The sequence below is a fragment of the Pseudorasbora parva genome, chromosome 9 (genome assembly GCF_024679245.1).
Source record: "Pseudorasbora parva isolate DD20220531a chromosome 9, ASM2467924v1, whole genome shotgun sequence".
Classification (NCBI taxonomy): Eukaryota; Metazoa; Chordata; class Actinopteri; order Cypriniformes; family Gobionidae; genus Pseudorasbora; species Pseudorasbora parva.
In genome coordinates, this window is record NC_090180.1 from 31,850,961 (window position 1) to 31,876,614 (window position 25,654).

The 25,654-nt window shown below is 37.4% G+C and overlaps 1 protein-coding gene across 1 annotated transcript; it reads left to right on the forward strand.

Moving 5' to 3' along the window:
* Positions 1–9,776: 9,776 nt before the first annotated feature.
* Positions 9,777–24,914, forward strand: LOC137089652 (zinc finger protein 585A-like). The gene is made up of 4 exons (XM_067453216.1): positions 9,777–9,880; positions 19,756–21,754; positions 23,677–23,770; positions 24,400–24,914. Exons 1-3 carry the CDS (start codon positions 9,847–9,849, stop codon positions 23,741–23,743), a joined length of 2,100 nt encoding a protein of 699 aa, XP_067309317.1. The 5' UTR covers positions 9,777–9,846; the 3' UTR covers positions 23,744–23,770; positions 24,400–24,914.
* Positions 24,915–25,654: the final 740 nt, after the last annotated feature.

The following is a 25,654-nucleotide window of genomic DNA, read 5'->3' on the forward strand; positions in this document are numbered from 1 at the left end:
ATCTTATAGCGAACTGTCAGTCTACAGTCCCTGACAAAAGTCTTGTCGCTTGTGTTCAAATTGACCTAAAGTGGCGCTGAAATATATTTCTAATCAAGATTTTTTTACAAGAAATGGCTCATTTTAATCCCACCAGCTTTTGTGATAATGTTTCAGTGAAAAACCTAACTTTCAAAAAGTATTCTAATATTCACAGCTTGGTAAAGCCCATTGAGTCAATTTTTGCAAAGACATAAGTGTTGTCACTTTGTCATATGAGCTTCACCTGTGACTAATAATGGATCAAATAGGTCTCAAGTGTGTATAAAAAGAACCCCAGTACACTAGACCTTCACATCAACTGCAACTAGACCTCTGCAAACATGCCTAAGATTCACCCTGAGACTAAAGTTTTGATTATCAAGAGGCTGAAGACCAGATCCACTGCTGATGTGGCAGACACCTTCAATGTGTCTCAGCGTCAAGTACAGAGGATAAAAAAAAAGATTTGAAAAGACTGGAGACGTTTTTGACAAGCCCAGGTCAGGCAGACCCCGCAAGACAACTGCTCGAGAGGACCGTTTGTTGGCTTGAAAATCCAAGGCCAGCCCATTTTCCACTGCAGCAGAGCTCCACGAGACCTGGTCACCTGAAGTCCCTGTGTCAACCAGAACAGTTTGTCGGATTCTGTCTCGAAATGGCCTCCATGGTCGAATCAGTGCCCAGAAGCCAGCACTAAACAAAAGACAACTGAAAAACCGTGTGGCATTTGCCTAGGCCCACAGCCTGCTAAAAGGATGGACGCAGGAAAAGTGGCAGAAGGTGGATTTTTCAGATGAATCTTCTGTTGAATTACACCACAGTCGCCGCAAATATTGCAGGAGACCTACTGGAGCCCGAATGGATCCGAGATTCACCCAGAAAACAGTGAAGTTTGGTGGCGGAAAAATCATGGTCTGGGGTTACATCCAGTATGGGGGTGTGCGAGAGATCTGCAGCGTGGAAGGCAACATCAATAGTCTAAAATACCAAGAAATCTTGGCTACCTCTTATATTCCCAACCATAAAAGAGGGCCAATTCTGCAGCAGGACGGTGCTCCATCGCATACTTCCATCTCCACATCAAAGTTCCTCGAGGCGAAGAAGATCAAGATGCTCCAGGATTGGCCAGCCCAGTCACCAGACATGAACATCATTGAGCATATGGGGTAGGATGAAAGAGGACGCATGGAAGACGAAACCACAGAATATTGATGAACTCTGGGAGGCATGCAAGACTGCTTTCTTAGCTATTCCTGATGACTTCATCAATAAATTGTATGAATCCTTGCCAAACCGCATGGATGCAGTCCTTCAAGCTCATGGAAGTCATACAAGATATTAAATTTGGATCTCACAGCACCACAACTTAATTTGCTGACATATTTTTGTATTTGCAGTAAATTTGTTCAATTTCTGTATAGGCGACAAAACTTTTGTCTTGCCAAAATGTGACCTTTCTGTATTGATTAAATGAGAAATATTTTTTCTGTGAAAATTATTTATTTCAGTGCATTAAACATCATTTGGGAGGGTTTTAGCTTTTCATATGAGCTATTTCTAACACCAATGAATTAATTAAAAGTCAGGTTAATATCAGGTATTTCTAGAAAATAGATAAGCGACAAGACTTTTGTCAGGGACTGTACACTTTAATCTTTATTTCCTTTCATTCTGGAAGGCAAGTTCATATATTGTTCTTTTATATCTTGTATTTTTCCCCCTTACCTCATCCATCTGTTTTAAAAGCTAGTGCTGCTTATTTTATTTCCCAGGTTTTGCAACCTCTGAGGTCACAAGCACAAAGGCTTTTCGCAGCACACAAACAAAGGGCTTTGGTTTTTATCACATTCCTGAACAGATTTGTATTAATTCTGAAGAATGTTTGTTTACGCATCACAGGCCAAATTAAACAAGCACGTTTTTGCAAAGGAGAGTACTGATTTTAAATGAAAATATTACTCTGCATTAGTCACTCTGGACATTTATGAGAGATTATGTATGAAATAATATCCCTCTAACCCATATCTATAAAAGGTGATGTCATGTATGACTAACAGTGATGTCATATTTTTGAAGCAAACCAGTAATTTAGAGTTTAGAAACTCTAGTAAGTTAGAAACCGGTTAATTTCCACATTACGCTTTTTTTGCAGTATAGTTTTTGTGTCGCAAAACACAAAATGTGTGATAACATGCAAATAAACTATTACGTAGGAAAATATGATTTACTTAGATCTCACTTCTACAAGCATAAAGATGTTTACCTCCAGTAACCAGTTTTCTATTTTTAAAGGCACAACATGTAAGATTTTTTGATAAAAACATCTAAAAATAACTTAGTTCTGTCATTAAAACGCTATATGGCGCAGGCGGATAGGTCTTTAAATCGTTTGATAGTAAACACATCGTTATCTACTACATAGTGTAGCTGATTGGTGGTTGTTGCATCAGCGGTCAATGATCTGCAGCTCAAACAAATACTGGTAATGCTCCTCCACCTTCCCGAGCTCCACCTGTATAGATCTGCTATATGGAGATTAAATCATGTATGTTGCATGTGCAGCAGCAGCAGCATGTCTTACACGCTCACAGCAATGTATGGGAACGTATTGGAAGTAGCAAGTCTCTTTACTTGCTCTGCAGCAGTGTAGCAGATCTATTTCACCAAGACCAAATACATAACCATATCTATTTCCTTGCCAATCTCTATTACCATTCCAATCTCTCAGAGAGTTGTCATGACATTGTCAGAACACTCAAAATAATGTTATATATTTTGATGGTTAGTGTACTTATACAATATCCCAAATGTGTCCAACAACATTTAAATCTGGATAAATCCACAGTTTTAACCAACAATTACATCATATCTGTGTTATCCTCGATTTACAGTTTTAATTCTGTAAACCATGGAAAAACCAAAGACACTTTGATATTTTATGTATTTTATTAGACAGGTGAGCAACTGTTTGGATACAGTCAGCGACAGAAAACGAATCATTGTTATACAGCTCAACACTGTATTACTGTTTCAATCTCTTGATTTCTTGATTTACAGTGAGTAATATGTTTTAGTTGTAAAAAAAAAAAAAAAAAAAAAAAAAGAGAAACATTTATTTGTCTTAAAAAATCCTTCATGGAAGATTAGAAAGAATTCAGCCACAAGCATTAAGAATTAGTTATGGAGCTTATCCTTCTTCTCCAGCACTTGCATTACAGGGGGAGATGGGAGAGATGCCAATCCACTTAAGAAGGAAGCAACTGATGTTCGGACATACTCGATTGTTCAGACTGTGCCCTCCAGAAGCTTGCGTTTTGCAAGTGAACATTGCCTCGTGGTGCCATCCCAAAGAAAATCACTCCCACAGACCTTTTCCTGTACCGTTCCCAACAGCTGGAATGACTGGTAATCTCAATTCAAGCAGCCGAGTCTATAGCCATTTTTTTTTTTAAACGTCTAAAGACACATCTTTTCAGTGGTTGCATACTGTTGCCTCTTGTTGGTCTGATTGCTATTGCTCTCCTCATTTGTAAGTTGCTTTGGATAAAACGTTCTACTAAATGATTAAATGTAAATGTACTGACATGGGCAAACTTAAAAAATCAGAAGGCTAATCATCCAGCAGAAAAGTACTAGAGGCATGTTGGGAATATGGGAAATAGAAAATTAATAGTTTTGGTAAGCTTATTAAAGGTGCACTATGCAACTTTCCAACCACTGGAGGGCGCCTATTTTAAACAAAGGCGTAGTTTGATGACGCCAAGTGTGAGCGTAGTATCTGGGGAAATGTGGTCTTCACCTCACAGCCGGTGGAAAATAGGAATCGGGCAGAAATCATGTTGATGGAAGCGGATATTAATGTTACTGTAGTATGAAGCAGAGCAGGACAGATTGTTATACAAACACATGGCTCGCGAGTTCCGGGACTTTTATTATGACGGGACGGGACACAGTCGCCGGGCGCCTGCACTTCCGCTTTTTCCGGTTAGGTAAAGCAGCTCTTTTTATCATATCAGATACATTTAAGTGTGTTTAAAATTATGTTATGACGTTCTTCTGTGTGTTCGCTCGGCGCAGCTGTGACATGTTCACACTGCTAAGAGAAAAGCGCTTCTGCAGAATAAAACAGAGGGTAACGCAGATATGACGCGATTGACAGGCGACTCGCTCAAACGCTATGTTGAAACATCCCAGTCCTTAGTTAAAATAGCAATTTTCTCACAATTTACAAATAGTTGGAAACATTTGGGATATTGTAAGTACTCAACAGAACAAAATATATAACACTGGCCTAGTGGTTTTTGGCTATTTTACTGCAAAAATACTACATAATGCACCTTTAAGGATTTGGTGTAGGACATGAAATTAAATTAGTTTAATGTCATCCCAGCGATCAATACCTATGGATCGTACCACAACCAATCTGATTGATTTGTTCATATTGGAAGCAAGTCAAGATAAGTGACAAATGCATTAGAGGCAGAGTTAACATAAGAGTATATATGTAACGGAGGCCAGCTAGTAATTACTGTGCAAGTATACCTCACTCCATTGATCTCAAGAGATGCTCTAATGACTGATGCTATAGAGGTTGCAGCATTTAGCCTCCTTGTTAGAGCGCCCGACTCTCATGCCGGCAGACTGGGGTTCGAGGCCCACTTGGAGCTGGCCAGTTCAAACAGGAGAGGTTACATATATGGACTAAGTTAAATGCATGTTTTTACAGATGCATCTAAAGAGCCAGGGAAAGGTCAGGTGGGGGTAGCATATATCATCCGAAGATTGAAAGAGACAGAAGGAAAAAGGATATCAGACCAAGTACATGTGAATTACTAACAATTTTGCTAGCAATGAATAAAATAAAAGAAATGGGGTTAAATAAAACTCTATGTTAAAGGGATAGTTCACCCAAAAAGGAAAATGTGATGTTTACCTGCTTACCCCCAGGGCATCCAAGAGGTGTGTTTGTTTCTTCAGTAGAACACAAATTAAGATTTTTAACTCCAACCGTTGCACTGTGCCAGTTATATAATGCATGTCAGTGGGGTGTAATTCTTTGTGAGTAAAAAAAAACATGCACAAACAACTTTAAATTAAACCCTGCGGCATGCGACGACACATTGATGTCTTAAGACACAAAACGATTGGTGTGTGTGAGAAACCGAACAGCGTTTATAATTTTTACCTCAAATACACCAGTACAAGAGCCGCGAGCGTGCCATCACTTCCGCTGGGTGAGGAATTACACGACTTCAAATTGCCAGTCAAGACAACAACTGCTTGGATTGTACTAAATTGCCAGTGCAGTGCCTGCTCTATGTATTAACATCATAAAATGTGATTGGATGTAAAACTTACTGCTTCAGATGCAATTAATAACTTATTCGTAGATTGATTGATTTATTGTGCTGATTCAGACATTGATGAGGGAATGCTAAATTGCAAAACCTTATTGTATGAGATATGGATTTATAACATAATATAATAAATCAATATCACAAGAACAAGAACAAGAGAGCTGTTATCACAAATTTGAGCATGACTGAAAACATGCTATTGTTTTAACAAACATTCAATATTTACTTTTTACTATAAATGCAACATTATTATGCATTTGCAATTTACCAATTCAGATGTATCTTCTGTTGCACAAAGATAAAATGTTATTGTTAATGATTTTATTTGATTGGTAACAGCTCTATATATTGTCTTATTCTAATTATATTTATTATAGGTAATTTATTATAAGTTATAAGTAATTTCTCAGGCAGTAATGTAGATCTTTATGAATTTAAGGAGGGCTGGTCTGGTCTTGGTCATGACTCTGTTTCGTCCTGCCTTGGTCTTGTCTTGGTCTCAACCCTTCAAAATCTTGATTCAGTCTCGTCCTCCCTTGGTCTTGGTCTTGTCTTGGTCTGAATCCCTCAAAGTCTTGGTCTTGTATTGGTTTCAAAACACATTTGTCTTGGTCTCGACTTGGTCTTGGATAAGGTGGTCTAGACTACAAAACTAGAGGATGTAAACATGAACAACTTCAATTCCGAGTAAACTTGAGCAACTTGTCTCCTCAGTCCCCAGACATTTTCAGACTGTTATAAAAAGAAGAGGCGATGCCACACAGTGGTAAACATGGCCATGTCCCAACTTTTTTCAGATGTGTTGATGCCATGAAATTTAAAATCAACTTATTTCCCCCTTAAAATTATACTTTTTCTCAGTTTAAACATTTGATTTGTAATCTATGTTGTATTCTGAATAAAATACTGAAATTTGAAACTTCCACATCATTACATTCTGTTTTTATTCACAGTTTGTACAATGTGACAACTTTTTTGGAATCAGGTAATTCATGATACATAAAATAAAAATAAAAATAAAAATAAACTATGAATAATATATAGAACAGGTGCACAAAATAAATACAATAGGATTTTGTTTAAAAAAAAAACAAAAAAATACTTTAACTTCCAAAACATTCTTGTTGACATTAAAATGATGGATGTGTTTAACAGTGGGTAAAAGTTATGGATTAATTTCTTGATTGAAGTTTTGACATGGGTTCCACCTTGACATTTTAATCATATTTGCTAAATTATTTTTATCTGTTTCTATCTGTTTTCCTGGGAAAATGATTTATCAATAAATGAGCGCAATTTAGTTATTTATCTCCAATAGCTACACTGTAAAAAAAAAAACAAAAAAAAACAAAAAAAACAAATGGCCAATTTTGAACTTTTGCAGTAAAATCGACTTGGATGTTTAAGTTATTTCAAATTAAATTATGTTAAACTGACTTAAATGAGTTACATCTTGTATAACTAATAAATACAAGTTTAACATTTCTTAACTTATTTTGATGAGTTAAAACAATGTAAAAACATATGTTGTCATAACTTATTGAATATATAATAATGTTTTACAATGTATAAGTAATCTGACTCCATTAAAGTTGTTGTCATTCTTTAACTGCTTATACTTTAAAGTTATCAAATTGTAGCAAGCAGTCTTTTCTTATACCACTGGATCCCAACAGTTTCTAAATCAGCATTATGACTATTCCCTCTCATTTGATTCAGAGCATTTGCATAATGTGATGATGATAATGGGCATTGTGCCACATTTAATTTGCATGTAGCCATCCTTATATAAAGTGATAATTGGCTAAAGGGTTCAACTCATATTCGCAACCCCACAATTTCATGTAAGTAGTTCCTGTTCTCACCGTATTCATTATGCTGATGTCTTCAAATCTTCTGTAAATTGCCACTTAAACATAATTTCATTGGTGTCAACAGACTGAGGGTATTTGTTGGCTGCTTTGTTGGAACTTCACCCATATTAAAGGGTGAATCAGGCTACTCAATGGTAAAAATGTAATGACATTTATTTATTTATCTCCAGGGTAGTCTCTCTTATAAACAAAACATATCTCAGAGAGCTACAAAGAGAAGCTCCAAGCAAAACAAATTAGGCCCATTAATTCGATAAACAAATCTTGATAAACAAATTAACAAATATATTTACATTTTCCGGTTCATCTTCATCCAGGAGTCCGTTCTTCATACGTCACTAACTCAGTTAGCTGGATTTGATTGTTGATGATTTTGCATGATCCTAGATTGTTTGGAGATTGTTTGGTTCTTCGACACTCATCCTGGACTTGCTGTCATACCAACATGTCCGTATGGGCAGAGTTGCCGCGGTTCCGCGTGTTTCTAGTAAACACAGAAGCTGGCGAGCAGCGGCCTTTCGAATCGGCTTTGGCTGCGACTCTGGAAGACTTGGAGTTAAGCTTTTCTTTGAGAAAAGAAAAAAGAATGGCACCTAAGAAGGGAAAATGTGTTCACAGTTTTGCCGACCAGATATGGCGAAAGTTTAATCTATCAACTAGCTCCGCTTCACGTTGCTCTGGTTGGTTGTAGCGCTATCCAATTGCGTGCACAGGGAGTTTGAAAGACAACCGTTCCCAGACCCAACATCTTGATATGGGTCTGGCTTGTCAGGCTATTGCTTGACATTAGCAAGAAATGATCTATAAGCATCAGATTTACCACCACTGGTCCCAGGTCTGACCACCACTTGTCAGCCACATAAGGCACCATCCAGCTTGTCAGGAGCAGCTGGGGTTAGGTGTCTTGCTCAAGGACACCTCGACACTTGGTCAGGTGGAACCGGGGATCAAACCAGCAACCTTTCGGATACATGAACCACTGAGCCACTGCCAAAAGTACAAACCCTCTAAAAAAAATTGATGCTATTTGGCACTAAAAGAAGTTATTGGCTTGTAATTATAGGGGAACCACTTTTGGTGCCAAATAGCACCATATCTTTAAAGGTGCTCTATCCAAAAGAGGTGCCGTATCACATTTTATTTCTTCCTCAATAATGGTGCTAAACGGCACCAAAAGTAGTTATTTGGTGTGTAAAGAACTTTTAAAGGGGCTTGAAAGGTTCTTTGTACGGCAGTGGTGAAGAACCACTGAAGAACCATACAGGGGCTTAACAGGTTCTGTATATGGTAACGGTGCTATATAGCACTTCAGTCATCCCAAAGAACTGGTGAAGAACCGCTGAAGAACCACTGAATCACAAGATTTGGTGCTATACAGCCAAAAAGTGGTTCCCCTATGATTAGAAGCCAAAGAACCACTTTTAGAGTCGAGTTATGCACCGTCACACAAACAAGATTTAATGTGATTTGATGTTGTTATACAGGGCTTTTTGAGGTTTTTTTAGGTTAAGGTGTTTTTTGGTACTCTTTTTTACATTTACGATTTTGAAGATCTACTTAGCCCAAATTAACAAAAGGAAGCTTATTCGTTTTTTTTTAAAAGGTCATTACCCTGAAAGTTTTATTTGAGAGGAAAAAAACAAAAATGTTTTTCATGAATATTGTTTTTAAAGTGATTTAACACTAAATTTCAACATTTCAGCTGGGCTCCAAGGCTGAAATCATTGAGGAGGTCCTAAAGAAGATTCATGTAAAAATTGGTGCTTTTATCACCTCGGCGGTATAATTTAATATGTGCACTACCCAACTGGACTATCAATTCAGTTAGCTAGATTTGATTGTTGACTATAAAAATGATCAATGTATTTGATTTTTTATTTTATTTTCAAATACAATGTATAATACTGTTATTTTAACTTTAGTGTAATCAAGAAAAAAAAAATCAGATATCGGGGCATGGATATTGCAACGGCCATGTACATTTTTGATGTCGTGTGGTGCAGGCCTACATCATACAATGGAAATATTGATTACACACAGTCACACACACACACACACACACACAAAGTCAAAACCAAAATTATAGCTTTCATTTATAAAAATTATGTAGGCCTAAGAATATATGCAACTAATTTAATATTGACCAAAATGTATCATGTCTAAGCAGAGGCACTAATTGAAAGTGAAATTTATCTTGCAAAAAATATCTGCGTATATTTTAATGAAGAAGCTGAATAATTGGATTTCCAATAAAAAAGAATGTAAATTGGCATCAGTTACTTTACAGCAGATAGACATTAATGCTACAATTAGTATAACAAACTCAGATAGTGGCCTATATTTCAGATTTTTGGCAGATCAGCTCCCACGCATATAAAGCTCCTCCCACACCAGTTACATGGTCAGTGAGGCTCCTCCCACATCAGTCACATGGTCAGGGAAGCTCCTCCCATGACAATTCAGCAATAAAAGCTGGACTGTTTCCATCGGCCAAGGGAAGACGAGCATAAACGCATCAGAAAGAGTTGACATCTGCAAAGACTGAGTTTATTAAAGAGGACAGTGAGAGCACGAGTGACCCAGAACCCTGCAGAATGAAACACACTGAAGTTACTGAAGAACAAAGAGGTTGGTGTTCATTCTTCATTCATCATGCTGAAGAACGTTCATGTTGAATGATTCAAACAGCCCGCATCGTGTCTATTAAAGCGTATCTTTGGCCCGCCACGCATTACTTACACAAATCATGCAGTTTCACAGTGTAAACACAAGGTGGCATTACTACATCTCTGGGTTATAATCTATTTTTTTTACAGTCTATGGGTGCGACTCAATCAGCTCCCCACTTCAGTGGTAAGGGCACTGATCAGGGAGTCAGCCTATTGACTGTTTGTCCTGATCAGTGCCCTTACTACTGAAGTAGGGAGTTTGCTGAGACGCACCCTATGGTTAAAATGCGCATACGCTGGTCTTAAATTACATGCATGATCAATATTGTAGAAATAAGTAATCTTTGCATAGATATGATGCTTAAGTTATCCTAGTTTCTCTGTAGGCCTACATAAATGCAAACTGTTAAAAATGCATTCTATATTCTGGTCATTTGCTGTTGATTGGAGCCGTTGGAGGCAAACATGAGTCATTTGTCTCTGTAATTTTAATCCACAAAGGTAAAAAGATCTGTTAACTTAAAACACCAGTACACATTCAAGGGAAAATGCAAAACGTAGGCTATGATGACCTGAGCATGTTATTAACAATTGTTTTTGCGAGAGCGAGGTATTTATCAAAAGTTTTTTTTGTGTTTTTTTAATTTTTTTTAATTAAATGCCACTTACATATACATAGGCCTAGCAAATAAAAAATACATATAATATTCAAAATTAACTCTGCAACAAAAATAAAGTATAGTCTAAAATCAATTTTAATTATAGGCTATAATTAAAAGAAAGGAAAAGAAAAAGAGGAGTATGAGAACATTAATTAAATAAATAACCTAAAAGCTTCACATAAAGAACTAGTAAGATTTGCTTTTCTGCTTTCAACCCAAGTAATAACACAATATAACTCTTCATTTCTGTCCGAAACAACAAAAAAATGGGGGTTTTAGCCAATTTTTGCTTATGAATATGGTATTTTCCCATTATCAAACAGAGATTAATAATGAATGCCACATCTGGCGACAATTGTTGTCCATTAAAATAAAATAAAAATAAAAAAACATGTTATTCAGAAGAAAAAAAAACTTTCATCCCTAAACATTTACAAAGATAACATTCCAAATCGGACAACATTTTCTTCTTCAGTGCCACAGAAATCACATTCATTATCAACATCAGCACGAAACCGAAGAAAAAGACCTTATTTATTATGCAATATTTTTTTGGCATGCAACCATGCATATTTCCAGTCAATGCACTCAACTTTAGAATGTCAATATGTTTTAGAAGATATTGCGCTGAATTCAATAAGTAACATTCTTATAAAGTAATTATTTCATCTTCTATCAGTAATATTAACTCAATATAATGCTCAATATAATAAAGATTAACTTTAATTACAACATCAGTTCTGAAACTCACAGTCTCCTTATTCACATTTCCTTTAAACAGACATTTTAAACTGGATGGTATAGCATCGAACACTATACAATATTCTTTTGGGGTTACTGGAATATTATATTTTTGAAGAAATTCTTGAACATATGTATATAGGTGCCCATTTTCATTGAATAACAGTTTAACAAATATGATGCCATTATCAACCCATTTTTGAAAAAAAAAACAAACAAAGTTTTATGCTTAAATGTTATATACCGGTTATTCCAAATTATACATTTGTTTGGAGAAAAATTATGTTTGTAAATGAGCATCCATGAGAGTAGCCTGCCTTTTGAAAATTACTTAATCTATCGGGAATCTTACAGAAGTCAAAATTGCACTGCAACAGAAAGGAACATACTGGTCCGGAGATAAGAAAAATGCCTATTTTGGATAATAACTTCTGAACCGTAAAATTGGTCTCATTAGATTCAAGGCGTCATGCCGAGTCGACTGATATCCAATTTATCCATGTCGGCCATTTTGTGTTTTTTTATTATTTTAAATTAAAAATTTAAATTATGTGCTAAAATGCTGTCTTTTATGAATGCATGAACGGATTGTTACGAAACTTGGTATGGGTCATCACCACAATGCCCTGAAGTAGCCTTAGAAGTTTCGAAACAGTGCCACGTAGTGGAGAATGTTTTTCTTCAAATGCTTATAACTTTGGGTGTGGTTGAAAAATGTTGATGGGAGTAACTTTTTTGGTCTCCTGAATCCTTGCCGAGTCCAACGATACCAGACTTGCCAGGTTTTGGCATATGGTTTGCGCAGGTTTAGGTCGATAGCTACACGTTAATACCCAAATCTCAAAATATTTATATTAAGGGGTAGTAAAATCCAATCAAAGTCAGGTGTCAGTCATTTTTTACATGTTTTTTCATATAAATGTCTATAACTCCAAAATAAAATGGGATATTTTCACCAAACTTGACACACATATGTATTGGCTCACTATGAGGACACATAAAAAAATTGGGGGGATTGTGCCTCTTAGTGGCACTTTAATAAAACTAAACGTGAAATACCCATTGACTTCGATGCAGTATAATGGTTTAAGATGCTAATGCTATAATTTACGAATACATTAGCGTATGATTACAAATCTCTGTGTGTGTCTTCCGCTCTATGTCCCGAAGGTACTCAAAAAGTTTCGGGGCAGCGCCACCTTCTGGTCAAAAGTTGTAATAAAATGTACAGAAATGCTAATAACTTTTTATTAAATTAGCCTATTGTAATGAAACTGGTCATAATACATTCAATCGCTCATGCCAAGAACATGGATACCAATTTAGCAAACCTATCTTTCCTCCATCTTGTTATTTGTTAAAAACCTACTTTTTCAAACACATCCGAGACCGTTTGTCCGATTTTCACCAAAATGTAACCGTATCGTCTTCAGACCATGCCGATATAGTTATGGATTTCGTTTTGATAGACAAAAAAGTTTTCATATACCACTGCAACAGAGTTGAGCCATGATGCAAAAATGACTCTTGAGGCTGTATCTCTGCAATGCTTTGACATATTGACACCAAACTTTGCATGTGCCATTGTCACCATCAGTTTTGTAATAGTGCCACCTATTGGTCGAAAGTGATAAACCATTAAATCATTATTATTGACTGTATTTAAAATTGTACTGCTATTTTGCCTAAAATCAACTTAATAGGTCTTTAATGGCTCATTGTTGCAGTTGGTTTGACACTTCCAGCCATGCTGGCATGTCTTGTCTTCTTATTTGCGCTTGGCCCCGATAATGGCTGCTTGCAGCTATATTTTAAAATTGTATTTGAAGTGCTGAAATCAAGCACATTTAAACCTCCATTACCAGCCGAATTAGTTAAAGTACTTATTTAAATGTAATGAGATTCTTATCGACTTCTTTAATGATGTTATTTTGGACTTCTAGAGAAATAGCAGGATAGAGCAGACGAGATAAACATTCACTTTTTCGATAAAAGAATTCTCCCATTAATTGACAAGTCTCACATTAATCATAAATTAAATCTATTTTTTAATTTTTGAACTACAGATTGAAAATTAAGCTGACCCCTTTCTTTTTCGTCTTTACATATTTTGATTCCTAAATAAGTAATATTTTTTTTTTTACAGGGATGCCATTAATATCAAGAAGATCACAATTTTTAAGAGGGAACAACTCACATTTGTTTCAATTTAATTTGAACCCTAAGACTAATGAAAAATCATTCAAACAATCAATCAATCACATTTTTTATTTGTGATGAATCTCGAACAAATATTGTAGTATTGTCTGCTAATTGACATAATTTTATTTCTCTAGCTAAAATCTTAATGTTTTAAAAGTATTTTTTTTAAATATAAAGAGTCATTGTCTGAGTTATCACTGCCATATTCCTCCTTTTTAATTAATTCTAATATGTCATTGGGTATAGATTTGAAAACTGAGTTATATTCTTTGAACATTATCGGAAATGCCTTCTCTCTGAGAAAAGATTCATAGTAATTGGTTGTTAAAATCAAAAAGGTATTTAAAAAAATGATTTCTTTCTGCAAATATAGTGACTTGTTCCCTTTAGTGATACATTTATTATTCCATAATATGGACTTCTGTGGAGAAAAGTTGTGAGAATGACTTCCAAGCCAAAACAGCTTGTTGATAAAATTGGGATAGTTTCAGTGGCAATCTTGTAATATTGTAACATTTCAATAAAAATTAAAGGCCTCCTACGCTATTAAAAATGTTGGGGATAAGTGCCATAAGGACTCTGGTGCTCTCAAACATCCCTTTAACCTTTTCACCTTAAAGGTATAATTCAAGTCCCAAAAGTTCCAATCCACCTTCATCCTTAGAACCAGACAGTACTGCTTTTTTAACATTATGGTGTCTGTTTTTCCACACAAAATTCATAAATATGGTATTTATGTCTTGTTAAATCATGGGCATAAAGATAGAGGGCATGGTTGACAAATCTTGAAATCCCTTCTGCTTTAGTCAAAATAATTCTTCCTAAAATAGAAATGTCTCTTTGAAGCCATACATTTAGTATTGTTTTAGTTTTCTTCAATGTAAGCCAAAAATTATGTTGTTGGCGTTACTTATGATCTTTCCAAGCAATGAATACCAACATATTTTACACATTTCTAAAAAAAAAAATCTTCTTCAGTCTGATACTGTCATTGGTGTGTAGTACAGCAGAGATGAGGAGAATCAGGACTTCCAAACATATAGGCTTGTATTCAAACTAACTTCAAACAGAACACTAAACACCTTTCAACACAACTCAAGACCGGAAAAGAAGAGACTGAACAAGAGGAACTTAAATAACAAACATAAACAAGATAACTAACAAGACACAGATTAACTAAACTAGACTAAAGAGGGAAACCATGGTGACAAACAAGTGGCGGGAAACAGAGACAAAAAACAGACGATATAGACATAACTCCCCCCTCCCAGTAGGCGTGTCCTCGCACCGTGAAAAGTCCAACTGGGGAGGGGGGGGTATGCACCCTGAAGCCCTCGGGGCACCAGGACTTGACTGTGGGCCTCCAGGGTGGAGCGGTGGGTGGCTATGGCGGGTCGGGAGTCCCACCCACAAGTAGTAGTAATAATAATAATAATATTAATAATAATAGATTTTATTCATAATGCACTTTTCATTCCAAAGAATCTCAAAGTGCAACAAAGGGAACAAATAACAAAAAAATTAATAACAAGTAAAAATATAGAATAATACAAACAATCAACCAACACAGACAACTGAACAGAAACAGAGCTGATGGTGAACAGAAACAGAGCTGATGGTGAACAGAAACAGAGCTGATGGTGAACAGAAACAGAGCTGATGGTGAACAGAAACAGAGCTGATGGTGAACAGAAAACAGAGCTGACGGTGAACAGAAACAGAGCTGATGGTGAACAGAAAACAGAGCTGACGGTGAACAGAAACAGAGCTGACGGTGAACAGAAACAGAGCTGATGGTGAACAGAAAACAGAGCTGATGGTGAACAGAAACAGAGCTGATGGTGAACAGAAAACAGAGCTGATGGTTAACAGAAACAGAGCTGATGGTGAACAGAAAACAGAACTGATGGTGAACAGAAAACAGAGCTGACGGTGAACAGAAACAGAGCTGATGGTGAACAGAAAACAGAGCTGACGGTGAACAGAAACAGAGCTGATGGTGAACAGAAAACAGAGCTGATGGTGAACAGAAACAGAGCTGATGGTGAACAGAAAACAGAACTGATGGTGAACAGAAAACAGAACTGATGGTGAACAGAAAACAGAACTGATGGTGAACAGAAAACAGAGCTGATGGTGAACAGAAAACAGAGCTGATGGTGAACAGAAAACAGAGCTGATGGTGAACAGAAAACAGAGCTGATGGTGAACAGAAAACAGAGCTGATTCTGAACAGAAAACAGCTGACGGTGACAGAAAACAGAGCTGACTGTGAACAGAAACAGAGCTGATGGTGAACAGAAAAGAGAGCTGATGGTGAACAGAAAACAGGGCTGATGGTGAACAGAAAACAGGGCTGATGGTGAACAGAAACAGAGCTGATGGTGAACAGAAAAGAGAGCTGATGGTGAACAGAAAAGAGAGCTGATGGTGAACAGAAAAGAGAGCTGATGGTGATCAGAAACAGAGCTGATGGTGAACAGAAACAGAGCTGATGGTTGTCCTGATGACATCGTCGAGGCAAGACAGCCGAAAATCAGACGATGGGGATTGCTGCAGCACCACGCAGCAGGCAAACAAAGTCTACTGGGCAACTCTGTGGACACACCGGGGTCGGCGCAGAAGTCCAAGCCGTTCCATGGCCGCAATGCGGAACAGTGGCGCAGCCGAGAAGTGGAACATCCCAACATCACGCCGGACGCTGATGACCTTAGCCTGGTGCAAACCTCAGCCACCATGCAGCTCAAGCCCGAGGGAGACCACCAGTGAGCAGCCGACACCTAGAAGAGAGAGCAGTCACACCGAGCAACATGAAATGTCCTTCAAACCAGAACCAACCGCAACTATTCAAACATAAACATCAGAGAAGCGGTGGAAAACGGCGAACAACGTCCTCTCAGTGGCTGCCAACAATCAGCAACTCTGTAGCTCTGACTGTTAGACTAGTCACAAACTTAATAAAATAAAATAAAATCTAAATCTAACTGTACAGTTAACATGATTTGTGGGTGGAAGTATATAGTATAGCATTCTCAATCTGATGTTTGTCACTCAAAAAGAGAGCAGTATTATCTGCTAACTGAGTAACTCTAATTTCCTTGCCAAAGATATACAATCCTTTAATAATAGGACTATTGTAAATTTGTGATGACATTATTTCAACCACCAGCAGGAACAAAACGGTGAAATAGGGCAGCCCTGGTGATCTCATTACGGGAAATCTGTTGGTGTTTGGATAATATCATAGAACTAGTCTTACATTAGTACTAATGTGACGGTTAGACATAAAACCTGTTTGTGTTTCTCTTATTATCTCATGAAGACCCCTTTTTAACCGTTTAGCCAAAATTAATGATACAATTGTATAGTCAATATTAAAGGGGGGGGGGGGGGGGGGTGAAACACTCAGTTTCAGTCAGTGTCATGTCAATCTTGTGTACCTATAGAGTAGCATTGCATCCTGCTTATCTCCGAAAAGTCTTTATTTTTTTTATAATTATATAAGAAAGACGCGCTGTTCCGAGTCTTTCCGAAAAAAGCAGAGCGGGTGGGGGCGTATTGTGTGGGCGGAGCTAAATAATGACGAGTGCGCGCCGCTGTGTTGAGTGCGTCGTAAAGCTGTATCATCCCTAACAGCGGGAAAAAACTTTATTCAAACTAAAAAAATGGCTTTTAATCAGATACAGCCATACATCTATGATCCGGAATCAGACCCAGAGGCTGAAGTTGAACAGGAGCAGCAGCAAAAACGACTAGAGCAGGACGTCTCTATGTGGTACAAGTTATACACTAACTATATAATATGCTTAGCGGCTTGTGTTATTTACATATTTATACTTGAATTATATCATCGTATTTTTTTTCTTTGAAGGTGTACATGTGGGGAAGTGCAGTTGTGCACGTGTGTGTGTGTGTGGGTGTGTGTGTGTGTGTGTGTGTGTGTTTACGCGTGGTTTGTGTAGACAATTGTAGTAAGCAGACTGGTTTTGCACGGCAGGCTAGTGTTTACATAGAAAGACATGGAATAGTAGCGCATTTGAATGAAGAAGCACGCTTATTTAGTTCAAACAACAATACACAAAGAGTGGGGAAAAATGTTGGAGTGCTTTTACAATACACAAACATAAAGTTACACATATAGTGGCCAGCTAAACAAATGTACACGCACTACACATCGCATGCTCCATTGATCAATTAAACGTGATCATGTTTGGGCTACTTGATGGGTATAGGCAAAAACACAGACATTTGAAGCAGTCTTACTCACCGCCTGCGGTTCTAACGTTGGGACCTTTACCGTTGGGACTGCTCCATCATTCAGCATTAGGCGATCGGAAAATCCGGCGTCGAAACTGGGTCTTGTTTATGAAACAGTTTGCACCGAAATGCAGTGAACAGACATAAACCTTTGCGCAACTCAGTTGCTGATCCGGAAAAGCAAATTCCATCCACTGTTGGCTTAACGCTGGGTTTTTTGGCAATCTGTACAGGGCTGTCTTGGTCTGGCAACCAAAAACACTTTTTTTTGGTGACATTGTTAATTTCTTGAAGTCACATCACCTGTGCAGCGCAGCCTACGAGCCAGCGCTTTGATGGGCGTAGCCTGTTGCTTTCGCACTCTCCCTCTCTCTCTCTCACGCTCTTCCGGTAGAATTGCCCGTTCGGCCCATATAAGGAAATTCCGACCTATTAACGTCAAGTGGACCCATGATCGAAAAAAACTTGCCGAAACTTATGACTAACCGGAAGTAGTATTTTTGACAAAGAAATACTCCCATCAAACGTCCACCTTAACTTTTGAAACTTTGTCCATGTTTAGTATGGGATTCCAAGTCTTTAACAGTGTAAAAAGATCAGTATGCATGAAACAGCATTTCACCCCCCCTTTAAGGAGGGTAATAGGTCTCCAATTTTCTATCATTAAAGGAACTTTATCAGGCTTAGGGAGAAGACATATTAAACCTTGCTTCATATTCATGGACATTTCCTTTTTGAAATGCATTCTTTAAATAGATCAAATAGAGCATTTGCACATAATTGAAAGTGATATCCTAATACTTTTAATTGTTTTCTATAGCATGGGCTTTAAAGAAGGTCATGTGCTGTGTTTGCAAAGATCACGTATGACACATCTTTAAACTAATTATTTATTGATAGAATTCAAATGGATAAAAAAATAATAATTTCACATGATTTTATAAAAGTGGTTATTTTTAAGAGAAGTGTAAGGTTAATACAACTTCAGCATTTGGACAGTATTCTGCACTCATTTTGAAATTGACATTTGACATCATCTGACATGAAATTAATGAATAAAATGTAATTGATCTCATAGATTTGAATATTGTGGTTCCTGGTCATAGCAGCACCAGTTGCTGCAGTTAATGAGGTGAATTCAAATGACTTTGACATAGTCCCTTTATTTATTTTTTCCCATATTAAATGCCTATTGGCCTGCTGTGCACAGTTAAGCTGATGCCACCGGCTTGGGCCCGTCATCGCTGCTCGCAGCTTTAATTAGATGTAAACTACAATTCTTTTTTTAATCCTTTTGTTTACTTCATTACTTTGCTCACTCCAGTAAAAGAGTGGGTACACACACTTTAGAGGGTCCGTATGGTGCGCACATATTTACGCCTAGTTTATTTTTTATAAATCCCGAAATGTGCGTGAAGAAATGTGTACGCATATTTCAATGCCTTTTTTGTGCGTACACAATGTTTATTCGTCAGGGCCTAGTCTAATGAATCACGTTTTCTTTCACATCATGTGAATGGCAGATTGTGTGTGAGCTGCTAATCTGGGGAACACATGGTACCAGGATGCACTATGTGAAAAAGGCAAGTTGGCAGAGGCATTGTGATGCTCTGCTGGGAAATCTTGGGTCCTGCCATCCATGTGGATGTTACTTTGATGTACCGCCTAGCATTGTTGTAGACTATGTACACCTTTTCAAATTAACTGTATTCCCTGGTGACTGTGGCCTCTTATAGCAGGATAATGCACCCTGGCACAAAGCAAAAATTGTTCAGGAATAGTTTGAGGAGCACAACAAGTTTGAGGTGTTGACTTGGCCTCCAAATGGCCCTGTCAATTTTTTAATGTTAATATTGTGCTAGATAATTGTGTTGTTGATTTAAATACATTTGTCTCACTACACAAACATATCAGTTGTGCCTATTATGTTTAACAAATAATAATCTGAAGATTTATTTCGTTAATATTTCAGACCTGATGGAAGAAAGCGAGGAGAGTGAAGAACTGAGTGATGTGGAATATGAACATCATGTCATATCTGGAGAAGAACATTTGAATCGCTCAAAGACTAAAAAGACATCCTTAAAGAAAAGAGCCAAGAAATGTTCCACCTGCACTCAGTGTGGAAAGAGTTTAACAAACAAACATAGTCTTAATGTTCACATGAGAATCCATACCAGAGAGAAGCCATTCACATGTGATCAGTGCGGGACAGGCTTCACACAATTAGTACACCTTAACGGACACATGAAAATCCACACCGGAGAGAAGCTGTACACATGCAATCAGTGTGGAAAGAGTTTCACTCATAAAAATAATCTCGATGTTCACATGAGAGTTCACACTGGAGAGAAACCGTTCAAGTGTGATAAATGTGGGAAGTGCTTCACTCAAAAACCACATCTTATGAGACACACGAGGATCCACACCAGAGAGAAGCCATTCATATGTGGTCAATGTGGAAAGAGTTTCACGGACAAATCAAGCCTTGAGCTTCATGTGAGGATACACACCGGAGCGAAGCCGTACATGTGTGATAAGTGTGAAAAGAGATTCGTCAACAAACAACGTCTTGAGCTTCATATGAGAGTTCATACTGGAGAGAAGCCGTTCACATGCGATCAATGTGGGAAAAGCTTTACACACAAAATTAATCTTAATCAACACATGAAGATCCACAATAAAGAGAATTGGCATGCATGTGATCAATGTGGAAACAGTTTCCCAAATGAAAAAAATCTTCAGGTTCATATGAAAATCCACACTGGAGAGAAGCCATCCAAATGTGATCAGTGCGGCAAGAGATTCCCAAACAAAGGTAATCTTAACCGTCACATGAGAATTCATACTGGAGAGAAGCCGTTCACATGTGATCAATGTGGAAAGAGTTTCCAATACAAACAAAATGTTCAGCGTCACATGAGAATCCACTCCGGGGAAAAGCCATTTAAGTGTGATCAGTGTGAAAAGAGATTCTCAAACAAACAATATCTTGAGCTACACATGAGAGTTCACACTGGAGAGAAGCCTTTCACATGTGATCGATGTGGGAAGAGCTTCACACAAAAAACACATCTCAGAGGGCACATGAGAATCCACACTGGAGAGAAGCCGTACACGTGTGATCAGTGTGGGAAGAGCTTCACGCAATCAACACACCTTAAAGAACACATGAAAATCCACACTGGAGAAAAGCTGTACATGTGTGAACATTGTGAAAAGAGATTTCCAAACAAACACACTCTTAAAATTCACATGAACATCCACACCGGAGAGAAGCTGTTCACATGTGATCAGTGCGGTAAATCATTTCTTTTTGCGTCAAACCTGAACACACACCTGAAAGTTCATACGACGGAAAAGCCACATTCATGTTCTGTATGTGGAAAGAGTTTTTTACTGCTGCAAAGTTTACATACACATACGAAAATACATACTGGTGTAAGAGATCATGTGTGCTTTGAGTGTGAGAAGACTTTTAGTTCAGGTAGCGATTTAAAAGTGCACCAGAGAATCCACACTGGAGAAAAACCTTACAAGTGTTCATTCTGTAATGAGAGATTCAGTCAGTCATCAAATCTGAAAACTCATGAGAGTATCCACACTGGAGAAAAACCTTACATGTGTTCACACTGTGACAAGAGATTCAGCCATTCATCAAATCTGAAAACACATGAGATGATCCACACTGGAGAAAAACCTTACAAGTGTTCATACTGTGACAAGAGATTCAGTCAGTCAGTAAATCTGAAAACACATGAGATGATCCACACTGGAGAAAAACCTTACAAGTGTTCATACTGTGACAAGAGATTCAGTCAGTCAGTAAATCTGAAAACACACGAGAGGATCCACAGCAGAGAGAAGCCACACGCGTGTGATCTGTGCGGAAAGAGTTTTGCTTTTGAAAGTCAGCTGAAGCCGCACATGAAGATCCATGCATTGGAAAAATCACACAGTCTGAAATCCCGGTAAGAAGTTCTTCATTATGTGCTGAGCTATAAGGTTTCCTAAAAGCCACGATGAGCAACAGGACATTTTCACACCAACACAAATGTTTGGCACGGCAACATGACATCATGACTTTGCGTAAACTTTCACGGCACTTTCTAAAGCCAAATGGCGTGTTCTCTGTACGCATTTTGAGCTATCTGCGTGTATGTCTACGCCGTGTGATTCCGTGTGTATGTCTACACCAAAAAGAACCATAAACCCTGCTTCTATGTCTATGCCGTGTGATTCCGCCAACTTGATATCACACAATTAATATTTATAGCCTAATTTTATATTTTTGAGCAACTAACTCCACTCCTACCCTAAACCTACCCACTCGCAACAATATAAAACACGTAACAGCAAATAAATGTACAGTCACATGTATTTATTGCACAAACTGACCAAAAAAAAAACTGTATAAAAGTATTAACTCATTCCAAGTCTTCTGAAGTCATACGATATCTTTATGTGAAGAACAGAGCTTTGACCTTAATGTTTTAGTCGTTGAAATTATCAACAGGTGTATTTGAAGTAAGATCAATCTCTCTTTCATGAGATTGCTTCCTCCTCTTGGCTGGGTTTACGTTTCTCCATGTCGTAAACTCTAGGGGCGAGGCTTCCAGGCTTGTGCAAAATTCAGAATTGGAATTTGAATTGAATTGACTCTGCCCCACAGGAAGTTGAATTTGAATTGGAACGACAGGAAGTCGAATTAAGTTCATGACAATTCAAAGAAATTTCACAGTCACATAACAGAAAGAATGTGTTGAATCTCACATTCTTTCAGTGTTACTTTGGAAATATTGCTTACTGTTATAAGTTACCCATTATAAATGTGGTTTGGATTACTTTATCAATGCAAAGCAATTTACTTTTAATATGATTAGTAACTAATTAAATTACACATTTTACCTCAGTAATGTAACAATTACATTAATTTTGTAATTTAATAACACAATTTCATTACATGTATCTACACTGTAAAAATATTACACAGTATCTAATTAAAACAAAATTATGGTAACAATATTTATTATGGTAACAATATATATTGGTGAATAATAATCAACCATCTAGGAATAATTATTATTAGTAATAGTGACGTATTATTATTACACAGAGACCTAGCTAAGGTAATCTATCCTAATATATTCTGTTGATTTCTTTTTTTTTTTAAAGCGAACTTTTATTTTGACGGGTTGCCGTGAAGACCTTGGAGTGTCTGTGTTCACATGACAGTTTTCACAAATTAAACGGTAAATTCTCATGAAGTGGTTTATGCGTTCGACTGGTCGTCCATAATTTTCGCCATCAGTTCCATAATTTTCTTCGTAAATACTTTTCACTGCTTATACCAAGGAAAGATAGGAGAGGCTGCTGACCTGTGGCTGCCTCAGAGCTCTGGCCAGCTTTAGCCGTTTTACCTTTACTACCTTCTTCAAACTGGGCATATTCAACATGGTGATGGAGTTAATTGTCTAATTAGGATTGTAGGTTTGTCAAGTTTCGCAAATGGCATAATAAGTGTCTTCTTCGCTCACAGTAAAAAACTGCCATGCCAACGACATGTTTGCATGCGGCTGTGATCGCGAGTGTGGCTGTGACGTCAATGTGCCTTGCTCAGCTCCACAACACTCGGTCCTGCTCTGCTTAATATTGCAGAAACGTTAATAATCGCATCCATCAACATGATTTCTGCCCGAGTCCTGTTTTCCACCGGCTGTGAGGTGAAGACCACATGTCCCAAGATGCTGCGCTCAAACTTGGTGTCATTAAACTATGCCTTTTTTTGAATAGGCGACCTCTAGCGGACGGAATGCATATCGCACCTTTAATGCACAATCTGAAATATATCTCACATCATGCACTGTGTTGTAAATAAAACTTTTTTGGGCAGAACTACCAGAAAGCATCTGGAAGGAGAGGACCGAGAGAATGCCAGTGATCCAGAACCTGCAGAATGAAACATCATGGTACTGACGAACAAAGAGGTTGGTGTTTATTCTTGATTCCTCATTCATTCATCATGGAGAAATGAAGAACATTCTCACTAGATTTACATAGGTTCAAGTTGAGAGTGAAAACAATTTCAAAATAAAGCACATTAAAATCTAAGTGAGTGTATTTTTCTTTCTAATCAAACTTTTTGATTGTGGGATTTTGTGGGATGAAAGCATGATAATGTTGAATAGAAACAGTGGTTCCTATAGGAAACATTCACACTGGGCTTGAAAATCCACCTGCTAATAAAGCAATCACTGACAATTTTGTCGTCGGTGATTTTTTTTTTCTTTTCTTTTCTTTTTCCTTTGACCAGATAACAGAAAACACTTAACTACTATTTAAAAATCGAGCAAGCAAGCTTATTGGCTGTGCAAGCAGCAGCGGCCAATCAGCTTGCGCTGTGTAGTAAACAATGGGATTTGCTTACAGATTACATGTCAAGCCTGCTAGACTTTCATGACCAACGTAGTAATTCATAACACAAGGTTAATCGGTCACCAGTCCTGAACCAGAAGATTCGCACAAAGATGATTTATTTGTAATATATTACATTAGAAAAGACACAGAAATAAATATGTCTGGAATAATATGTAAAACCACATGTGTTTATGTGCAGGAAGTCCTTTACAGATGATGAACTGAAAGAGCACCAGAAAATTCACACTGGAAAAAAAAATCAACACTGCAACACAAGATTCAATGTGTCAGAAACACATGAAAGGATTCACAATGGAGAGAAACACATCAGACTTTGATCACTTATCTATATGGTTACGATTATGGAAACTAGATCATCTCCAGATCTATCAGTGCGACACCAAATGTGACACAATAAAGCATCTCCTCCATAAAAATCTTTCCTGATCAGCTGCAACGAGTGACACAACAAACACCATCCAAAGTTTATCTTCAAGACCAGCAGTTTGAGATACAGATCAATTCAAAGATGGAGTTCCTCCACAAATAACAAAATCTAAGTGTTATTCCCATGTATAATTTTGCTTTGTGATTTAAATTGTGAATATGCTTTTATGATTTTTTTTTTTTTCAATTATAAGTTTTTGTAACGTTCTCTTGAAGGAAAGTTAATAAATTAACAACTTTTCTTGTGCTGAAGGAGTCCAGGGAGCTGCAAAACAGGCCATAACACTTTTAACAGAGACATGAAATGATAGTCATTTTTAAATCGTATTTTGTTTTTATTTTTTGTAATAGAACATCTAGTTTCTCTCCCAGTTTTTGTATTTGCTTCGAGGAATTATTGATTAAACTCATTTTTATCATTTTTATATTTTAACTTTTTTCTTCTTTTTCCCCTAGTGATTCTGTTCAAATTGAAACATTTTAAGAGTGGCTTAAAGTGGCTGCCACTAAAACCGGAAGTCAGGGGCACGTTCAGATAGCCCTATTTCCCCTCACTGAGCATGCGCGAAAGCAGAAGTTGAACCATTCTTTATTGCAGCAAGAAAGAAAACGAAAAGAGGGAGATCTTTGAGTTCTGTTGGCAGCTATCAAATAGCAGCAATTTAAGAAAATGTTGCATGCCTCCAGTTCATGTTGTAAAAATGGATAATCCAAGGTCCCCAAACCACTGGGTAGAGGAGACCGGGGGCAATTGTAACAAATTTTGGCCATGTTGTCATTGCTCAAAAACTTTTTGAAATATTTGGATGAAAATTTGATGTTGGTAACTACTTGTCAACAGTCACCAAATGTTTTTACAAGCGACGTTAGAGTCAAAATATTGATTGAAACATTAGAAGTCAAATGTTACGGATGACTGCCCGCAAACACACACAAAATAAAATGTGGGCAGCCCCTCACGGACGACTGCCCACAAACACATAAGCAAAACTCAACATAAATCCAGG

What these genes read in the sequence shown, in the direction of transcription:
- LOC137089652 (XM_067453216.1), top strand. Translation starts at nt 9,847, where the DNA reads ATGAAACACACTGAAGTTACTGAAGAACAAAGAG. An exon ending in AGTTACTGAAGAACAAAGAG is followed by an intron (nt 9,881 to 19,755) that starts GTTGGTGTTCAT and finishes TTAATATTTCAG; the next exon opens with ACCTGATGGAAGAAAGCGAG. An exon ending in TCACACAGTCTGAAATCCCG is followed by an intron (nt 21,755 to 23,676) that starts GTAAGAAGTTCT and finishes TTTTTTGGGCAG; the next exon opens with AACTACCAGAAAGCATCTGG.